This window comes from Rhipicephalus sanguineus, chromosome 8 (genome assembly GCF_013339695.2).
Source record: "Rhipicephalus sanguineus isolate Rsan-2018 chromosome 8, BIME_Rsan_1.4, whole genome shotgun sequence".
Classification (NCBI taxonomy): Eukaryota; Metazoa; Arthropoda; class Arachnida; order Ixodida; family Ixodidae; genus Rhipicephalus; species Rhipicephalus sanguineus.
In genome coordinates, this window is record NC_051183.1 from 60,808,548 (window position 1) to 60,818,512 (window position 9,965).

At 44.7% G+C, this 9,965-nt stretch overlaps 1 protein-coding gene across 4 annotated transcripts; it reads right to left on the reverse strand.

The window, feature by feature from the left end:
- Positions 1-1,373: 1,373 nt before the first annotated feature.
- LOC119402006 (uncharacterized) lies at positions 1,374-9,747 on the reverse strand. 4 transcript variants are annotated; one of them, XR_005185599.2, is made up of 5 exons: positions 9,526-9,653; positions 5,887-5,962; positions 4,270-4,394; positions 3,936-4,014; positions 1,374-1,516 (listed from the first exon to the last, which is right to left on the reverse strand). XR_005185599.2 is itself a non-coding variant. In XM_037669039.2 (4 exons), exons 1-4 carry the CDS (start codon positions 9,623-9,625, stop codon positions 1,479-1,481), a joined length of 339 nt encoding a protein of 112 aa, XP_037524967.1. In that variant the 5' UTR covers positions 9,626-9,747; the 3' UTR covers positions 1,374-1,478. The 4 variants fall into 4 exon arrangements, 1 of the variants encoding a protein (XP_037524967.1); XR_005185598.2 differs by lacking the exon at positions 4,270-4,394 and having other exon boundaries at positions 9,526-9,651; XM_037669039.2 differs by lacking the exon at positions 3,936-4,014 and having other exon boundaries at positions 9,526-9,747.
- Between the last annotated feature and the right edge of the window lie 218 nt (positions 9,748-9,965).

A 9,965-nucleotide genomic window follows, 5' to 3' on the forward strand; every position in this document is an offset into this window, starting at 1 on the left:
ACTATCTTTTTTTTTTCTTCTTCCGCACTACCCTCTCCGTCGGTGGGTGACAGCCGCGGGCTGGCGGGCTCGCGCCCCTGGAGACCCGAACTGCTGTCACATGACTCCCGCGCTTACAATAAGACAATTGCTTTTCTTCCACTCATTCGGGAAAGCGTGGAAGGACTAGAATTTCAGTACCTCTGTGGGTTTTAGGCAGTTGTTCAAGCCTTTACACGTGTTACGCACTCACCATATTCACCACCGGCGTTATTTGACTATTGAGCTGGCCACAGAACGTCTGTGTTCTCGTCCGTGTTGCGTTAGCGCTGGCCTTCGTAAGTATTTTCCCAACCTGCCCTACTTGCTACCCTATCCCACAACGGCAGCCACGGGTTGTATGCATGATATATACGATGTACTGCACACCGGGACAAATCGAAACCCACTACATGGAAGTAACAATCTTTCACGACGACTTTTCGCGAAGCATTAGAAGTGTCAAGTTACCCATGCAGACGTGTTTACTTATTTTCTGTTACCTTCTAAGAGGTGTCAAGCGGCGAACTTAGAGAGCGAGGGTGCAGTGACTCTCTGTCGACTTTTTCTTTCTTTGAGAGTGGCCAAACTCGGTCAGCTCACGTCACGCATAAAATTACTGAGTTCGCACAAACACACCGATCTGTCTCGTAACACTTGGCTAAAACCCAAACATGGCGGCGTAGCAGCTCCTTGCTCATTGCTTCGCGCATCGTTGATTACCACAGTGCGTGGGTTCTGCAGGAAAGTCTTGGTACAGTATGTAATGAGCCTTGTCACTCATTGATGAATGAATTCTATCACCATTAATTTCCACCACTGTATGGTGCAAGCCACGCTGCTGCAAGCCACGTTGCTGCAAGCCAGTGTCTCTCCCTCTACTTGTTATAACCTCCTCCTTTCTCTACTCACTCTCTCTTCCATTTCCCATTCCCTTGCAATACTATACTATACAAGACTATTCTATGCTCTGCTAGCGTGCCTGGATAGCCGAGAGGTTACGACTCTCGCCTTCGAAGCCCCACCTCGCCAAGAATTTTTTTTTCGCCAAGAAATTCTACCTTGCTCTATATTTCTTTCTCTTTTCTTCCTTCTCTCTTTCTTTCTCTCTCTGTACTCGTCCTCTCGCCCATCAGGGTTATTCCATCCCACGCCGGACAAGTTAGCCCGCCTGTTGTGGGAGCGAAGCAGAAGATGAAGAAGATGATGAAGATGAAAAAGCGCTCGAAGAGAGCGTGTGTCGGTTCACGATGACGATAATTTTCTATCTACGACACACGGCAAACCTCGACCATAACAGCTCTGCTGTCAAAGCGACTGCGATTTCGCACTGATAAAACGGTTAGACAAGCAGATTTGCGTGAAAACAATAGTTTATTTTCAGCTCGTGAGACTTCCAGCAGGGTTCTTCCTAGCGACAACTGCGCTTTCCAAGTAGCTGAAGCACTAGGTTCGGGCAGCTACAATGACCTGGGCACGATAACCATCCGTCGCAATCCTGAAAGACAGTTTCGGTTCTTCATTGTTGTAGTGACTTCAAATGCCCTAACCATAGGCTTCATTCTTACAGAGTACTGTCTATCAGTAAAGCTGTCCACCGACGAGGTATTGCGCGAATCTTTGTAGCACGACACGAATATTCGGTACCAAGCTGGTGGTGCACCATGCGTTCGTGCCTAAATAAAAACGTGCCAAGTGCCCCAACGAATAATTTTGCCCGTGTGAAATTTTCAAGGCTCTTTTACTGACATAACCGTTACTTCTATTCACAGGTTCGGGACAAACGCAATGTGTCTAGGTGCGCTCTTGATAGCCGGTACAGTACAGTTTTGGAGCAGGCTTGGAGCTGCTCAGTCACGCTTCTGAAGAGATAGATCCGGCATAACACACTTTATTTTGCATTACAGTAGCATCGACTGCTCGTCAGCGCAGCATTCACCAGTAGCTACACGTTCCGCCTTGATTTGACTACTGACCCATACTGTGACAAGTGCGGTACATTAACTTAAATATAAAATATTTTATTACATTGCCAGACATACAGAGAAGAAAGAACTCGTCTCCAAAGCAGTATGTGCTAAACTTCCCAAGCACCGCTAGATTTAGGAAAAATACTTGGACCTACGTCTTGTCCTTCGCAGTGACGTCACATTTTAAAATTTATGATCAGAATCTAATTGATAAACTGCAATGTGACTTACATCAGCACCATTACGTTGTCACATGTACATACCATGATCATAATATCTTCTTTTTTTCTTTCTCATTTCCTCCCCTCCTCCTCCTCCTAGGGCCTCTCTGTCCTCAATCCCCTTCCCCCATACAGAGCATGTAGGCGTCTATATATACGCTGGCAGAATTATCTGTTTTTCATTAAAGTGATTTGTCTATCTCTCTCTTTACAGTAGCATGCATCATATAATGAAACGATTCCCCTGACAACACCACTACAAAAGACGCTTGATCACCCCACATCATTTTATTGCCTTGAAAAACCGGTGTGCTCGCCTTAACCAGAATAAATGTTATATCGTTTTACTTCAGCGTAAACTGCGTTGAGAAAGTGTAGACCACGAACATTCACCTATCAGTCGACGGAAATCAGCACAGAGTTTTGCAATGCCTGCATCAGTTTTACAATGACTTCTAGGAGCACGCCAGAAAAAAAAAGGAAAAGCTTGTGTAGCAATTGGTGTACTACTTAATCTTGCGCTAAATACAGCTCCACTATTGTGAAACCTGAGGAAGTGGGTAGCACGGGCACCCAGAGGCTCCCGTTCGTAGAGTTCCCACTCTTACGCATGCCAAACCGTCGATGAGTTAAGCATGTAGGGTTTCCCCGGCACGAGTAGAATCTTGTTAAGGAGATCCGCAAATTCAGTGCGCGACCTGCGCGCTACCTTTTGGTGCGCTTTATCCACTTCCTGCCTGTTACAGCAGTTGAGATGCGAGGTGTCTGCAGCGACTTCCATCAGTTTGTTTGCCCCTAAAGATGTAGCGACGAAGCGCCGGTGAGAGGAGCTATCGTTCGTTCGGCGATGCGGTGGCGCTCTCTCTTGCACGGCGCGGGTTTCAACCGGATGTTTCCGCAGCGTTTTGAGATTTTGAGCTAAATACTGCGAATATTTCTTGGTTATCTCTGTTATATGATTTTAGACCTTGTTCGTTCATTTCAACCCGCTTTTGATCAATGCTAGCTTTATTTTCTGCCTGTATTGACCCCTTGACTGTGAGCGTGGTCCCGCCACATAAGATCTACGCATGGACACAAGCCGGGCCCCTAAAGTGCTATACTCACTTGAAACATACACGCACGCGCATTCAGCAAGAGAACAGAAATTCAATCACGTAGTCGCTTGCTGTCTACTAGTCCTACCTAGTTATTTTCAAGCCAATCGTATTAACTTTGATTGCCAGGCCCTGGTGGCTTTGAAGCGCATCTTCGGTGTTTCCGCTTTCGAGTCGAAGACACGGCGTCACTGCGCGACATCGCATGTCACCAGAAGACACCGTTCGCTTCGTTCGGTAACGTATCCCGCAAGCTCCGGAAAGGATACCGACTTTGGCCCACGAAAACAACGGTGCATGGCGTCACATGCGAAAACTTCGTCGGCCTGCAGTCGCCATTGCCGAACCACCCGGACAGAAACTCCAAGCTTGCATCTAACGGCGCAGCTGTTAGCTTTCGCGGTGTGCAGAATAACAACTTCCTCGAATAATATGAACAAGAAGCGAAAGGTTTTTTTTTTTGTGCCTGGAGTACCCACGGTGCTATAGCACGACTATCAAGCATAAAATTGCCACGCGGCTGTCGAAAAAAGCGCGTCGAAGAGACAGAAGGTGAACCACTTCCATCAATTATCGTTATCAACTTTTCAGTGCCGCTTCGCAGTTTGTTTCTTGCTTTGTGTACTTACATGTCTCCAACATTCCCCTAAACCCACTCGTTCTTCAACTGTTACGTTTTCAGCTGGGCTCCGTGGCCTACAGTAACAACTGAAAATAGAATAGAAGCACACGTTGCTGGGCTAGTTGGTTCATTTCAAGTACAAGCCACAAAAGTATGGCTGTTAATAGAAGAGGGATTACCAACTAAAATACCATATAAGGTTTTAAAGCGCAGCTCTGAGGTACCCGTTCCAGCGTTGAACGGCGTCGCCGCTGGCATCGGCGGCGTAACCGATAGAGCGAATTAGCACGAAAGAGAGCTAACCCGGAATCTGGAGATATCACGAGCCACTGCCCTCTAACCTCGCTTTCTTCCTCCGTCACGCGGGCTGGCCCCTCGGTCGGAGCTCGTGCGCATGCAGGGCTGACATGTGCACTGCGGCTGGCTTGGCTTACCAAGAACATCAGGTAAGAAGCGCATCTGGCAACTGATTAAAAGAAAATGAAAAACAAAATGAGCTGGACGTTGCGAGCAAAAAGCGCATGGGCAAGCAGAGATGCAAACCCTGGTCCAAATCCATGCATTTTTATCTGGTAGAACATTATTAGCACACACATGTGTTATCACAATGCTAGATCAAACATGTGCGGCACTCAAAATCAGTGGGGTTTACCTTGGTCAACTGCCTGTTTTGAAGCGCACTAGATCGAGATCACGCATGCGTCGAAATTTCTGACAACATACAGCACGCTTGCACAACTGTTCTTTAAATTTTCCCTTATAGGTGCCAAAGTGGTTGTGTCATTGAAATTCAGATGACATTTCCAGCCAAAGCAGTGTTGAGCAGGATTCCATTGATTGCAACTCTATAACAATATTTTTACCAATAATTACACATTAGTATATGCAAGGTAGCGCATTTTCTTTTTTTACATTTCCGTACCTCATACGACATAGGCAAACATGCATTCGAGGTTTTCCCTTTTAAAAAAACACGTGAGCGCGCGAGATGCGCGTCCACCTCGGCTTTCCTCCGTTGCGCGAGCACCAGCGCAATAGAACCGTAAAGAAGGATAAGACGTGCGCTCGGCACCGGTCCTGCGGCGATAGCCGTGCCAAACATGCATTATCTCAGAACCTCATTCCACGTCGCTATGGGCCCAACTACAGGTTGCCGCTTTCACAATCCTAGAAAGTTCTCAGCATGCTGACGGTATGTGTTTCTTACTAAGTATGTTCATGTGTAAGTAATATAGAGTGAAACTTCACTTGAACAATCTTAAAGGGACCCCAGTAAAAGTTTCTTCAAGTGAAACGTCGCTTATCAGAAACAGCTAAGATATCACAAGCTGAAGAAAACATCCCGTGTTCAAATAAATCTTAACCATTTATTTGTCATGCAGCTGATTTGCATATGAATTTATGCGTATTAAGGACCAGCTGAGGAATGCAGTATTCCTTTGCTCCGCTTGTGCCCTTCAAGCTGCAGTGGTCACGAGTTGAGTTGCCAAGCTCTCATCTTCTGAGTAGAAAATGAGTTCAGTTTCTGCAAACGCATCAATTCCTCTACGTAAAGTATCCAGTCTTTCGTTCATAGACACGCGCTTTCGCTTGGCGCTCATAATCATCACGTGGTTGTTGTTCTAAGGCTGCAGCTATCACTGCACGGCTATCGTGGCCTCTGCGATTAGCTCCGGTGGCGCGCCCTTGGCGGAGCTGATCGCGAAGGGTACGGTAAAACTATGCTACAAAAAGAGTAGTTGCATTTGATGAAATGACCAACATAACATCTGATGCATCTGATGGTATCAGTGAAAATGTTCAAAGATTTTAAATGTGCTTTGAACAGAGTTTTCCCATACTGAAGTGACTTAGCATTGGGTTCAATAGCATTCCCGAGGGGGATTGAAAACAAAGTTCTCGCAACTGAATAGTTCCTTTAATTGACGCTCGTTTAAGTGGTGTTTTACTGTACTTACTTCATTGTAAACAGGGCACAAATGATGAGATGCGCTACCAGTACCATTGCTATGGCCATCCTAGATTCTGTAGTTTCTGCAGAAAAGACGTTTTAGTTAGCCAATTAAGGCCCATTCTCTAATGTGATGTCAGTTGCTGTTACATGCATTTATTGTCTCATTAGTCGTCCTAACTCAGCAAGCACGTAGAGTTATAATATGATGACTGAACTTTGAGCTAAATGCACTTTTTACAGGTATGCTGCCTATGGCTAGGATTTGGAGAAAAATCTGTCCTAGATGTTGACAAAAACACATTACCATCTGCCAGTGCGTTTTAGGGCAGACGCAGTGGCGCCACCTCCGGGAGATATCGTGACCATGCCACGCGCCCGTCTAAAGCTCCAGCGGCTGTGTCCAATCGACTTCACCAGGCTAAACTCATTGACGAAGATCGGGCCAACGAGGTTTAGCGCAAATGCGTCGTCTGCCATGATCCTCGGTATCTCCAAGCCGACAATGTCCGTCGGCGTGCTGGTGACAACCTAGAAAAGCGCTTCCCGCGAGCCTCGGCAAGATTTCAACGAAAGTTAGCCAGGAATCATTTGGGGTACCCTTGTGTCGTGTTTGATGGTCTGTGGTTTACCCAACACCTTTCCGCCATCTCCGGCGTACGTGACCAATCGTTGCATGATGACTTGGCAGCGGCTGTCATTGGAGTGACCCGAGCAAGGGCAGCTGAGCGGGACATGACGCGACTCGTCGCTTAACGAAGCTTTGCCCCGGTTGGCCCCTCCTACGGCTACGTGTACCCTCCCCCCTATGCCAGAAGGTCTCCAAAAAATACATATCGACGTGGAAAGACTGATGACACCAAACATTGCGTTCATGTACACACGTCGCTTAACGCACTGCATTGGCTAATGTGGTATTAAGAGGCAATTGATAACGTTGCTAGGGAAATGCATATATCATGTGAGAACGAAAGAATGGGAGTATCTTCAGGGCACTTTTCAAGTGCAGTTCTTAGGCGGAGTCGCCGTTGGCTGGTGTCGGCGGTGTAACCGATAGAGCAAACGAGGACGAAAAGTGCGAACGCGGAGTCTGTTGATATTACGAGCCACTGGCCTCTAACCTCGCTTTCTTCCTCCGTCACGCGCACCGGCCCCTCGGTCGGAGCTCGTGCTCATGCAGGGCTGGCACGTGCACTGCGGCTGGCTTTGCTTTTCGTTACCGGGCTGTCGGCGTTTTGCTTGGTTCGCGACGCATGCAATGCACAGAGTGGTGTGCGTAGCACTCAAGCGCTGGCAGTTTCTGTGGCAATATGTAACGAATGTTACATTCTTACAAATGCGGATAGCCAAACTTCAAACACAGTTGGTGTTGCCTATACATGAAGTTGCGCTTAGAGTTCGCATTAGACAGTATCGTAGTCGTCGGTGACTTTTTAAAGAAAATTTTAAATATGATTAAGTAAACCAAACAACTTCGGTGGCCTTCTATCTTCACAATGGGAAAAGCCTTTTAATTTTTTGGTTTTCTAAGGAATGTGTCTGCGGTAGTTTGTGACACCAAATGGCTTTCTGAATTAACAGTTTTCGTCAATTCAATACGAGGAAGGTGATTAAAAAGTTTTTGCTAGCCTGTCCTTCCAAAGTAACTTTAGCAGCGGCCATCTATTTCCGCCTGAACGTAGAGTTCGTCAGCGAAACGACACATACGTGCTGTGCCATTAAAAAAGTCCTTTTTTTAAAAATAACCCTGTGTTCTACGTCAGAAAAATGACTACACTGTACAAAACACTACGACGTAATGCACGAATGTGCAGTGTAATTTAGCTGATACAGTGAGCCAGAATTAATGTATGTATTTCATAAATAATCGTTGGTACTTGCAACCTAATGGCAAAACACTCGTATTTGGGAACTAAATAATTCTTTACGTTGTAATTTAATGTGGTGTTCACTGCATTTTTTAATCTAATATGGATTAATGGAAGGTTGTGTGTCAAATACTGCAATTTAAAAATAAAAGAAGGAAAGAGGAGTATTAGCGATAGGTCAGTGCAGCGCATTTGAATAATACTATACTGCTCAAAATGTAATTTAAGTAACACATTGGCTGAAAAAGATTTAAAATACATGGAATCTACAAAAAGCACAAAATTCATTCCATGCTTTAATAGTGTTATATGGAACGAGATATAACACAGTGAAACATGGAATGTTTGAGTTGTCGTCCGCTTTCTTTTGTAAAAATAAATCTTTGTAAAGTTTCCTTGCAAAATGAATAGTGCGAAAAAAATATTCCTAATTTTGCTTGCACGGGAACTAACACATTCCAACGCAACAGAGCTCTTGTGCTCCTGAATGTGTGGTCGCGCATGGACATTTCGAGTCAGTGAAGCTGGTTGAGTGGAGCAGCACGCCAGAAGGCAGAGTTATTTTTTCAGCAAACTGAGTGAAATGAAAAAAAAAAACTTATGTTTTAGTGTTCCGGGAAAATTTGTATCAAAGATATCGGCCTATATTTTTGCTCTATTTTTGGTTACCTGCGCAAAATCAATTGTCTTGCATCTTACGATTGGCACTGGAATTTGACCTTTTTGAATGACAAGATTAATGTGTTAGTGAATCACGCGTAATGCATTGAACGCCATGTATTCTAAGTTTCAGCTGCAAGTAACCCGTATCTAAACCCATGCTGTTCTTCAGGCATGTACACGTGCATTAATTTCCAGCTTCACTTATGTTATTAAAACCAAAGGTCTCAGCAGGGCAAGGAATTAAAATGCATATACTTAGAAGTGGCTACTGCAGAATCACTCCACAGTTGCGCCAATTGGGGTAACTGACCGTGGTTTATTTTTTTTCAGCAGCGAGAAAAAAATGATTTCCCTGACAGTTCACAAATTCGTTTCCTGAAATCACAACACGTGTCCGCGTGGAACGCACTTCCGGAAAGAAATACAACAAAGTCACTTGAAATGGGACCACACCATGTAATATGTCAATCTAGAGCACAGAGCTATAAAAATACGACTTAATGTTTGCAAGATTTAGCGTAGTGGGCGTCGCTTTGTTATAATACATTGTGCTGAAGCACGCATAATGAAAATTGAACACGCAAGTTGGATTATTGTAATGCCTACAGGATTCTAGAGTACTTGCACACTAATCTATTTACTTGTCTCGATATGGCCCTTGATTACCTAGGTATATGCACTTCCTTTATAATTATGAATCTTTCTAAACTATGTAAATAAAAAACCAGGCATTTCTTAAGAAAACAGATCACGAATATACATAGCGTTAGTGATTTCGGTATTAGCTTTGCCTTATACCCTACATTCTAAGAGAAAAAATAGTCCTTTGACTCTTTTTGGGGAGTTCTGACTTGCCACATGTGTGACTCTCTTAAGGAGACAACTGTTATCTTTTAGGTAATCCTTATACTCTCTTCGGTGAGTCGTGAGACCCAAGAGAGAGAGAACGTGCCTCTTTAAAGAAGGTCATAGACGTCGAAAGTCATGAGTCGCGAAAGAGTCACACATACTCTTTCTTTTCTTAGAGCGTAGACAAATGTTAAACCGTGCTTTCGTCCACAATCTGTTGCCTGTAAAGCAGCCTGACTGCTTTATTTATGTGCCACGTGACCTACCTGAAGTTCCGTCAACCTGGTGGTGTTCTGTAAGACACGAAAATTGCAGCGTACTTCTCTTAGAAGACTGTCGTTCAGTGTGCACGCTAACCAAAACCATTGCAGGAATATCTCAGCCGCGTTCTTTTATACTCTTCAACCGATCATGAGCGAACTCCGGTACGTCCACAATTCGCTGCTCAAGTTTCATGAACTTTGACTTCTAGGCATAAAACATGCCGCGATAAAGATTGAACAATGCCATATATAACAACATGACGTGCGTTACAGCACATCTATTGCTGCTTCATACATTTAACATTTCCTTGCGACATTCCCTGGAAAACGTTTAGACTGGCCGTACGTGCGTATATTAGTGTATCCTTTTGACTGTAGCGGAAATGAAGACTGAACCCTGACTTTTCGTTACGTTTAAATAATTGCTGAAGCACAAACAATTG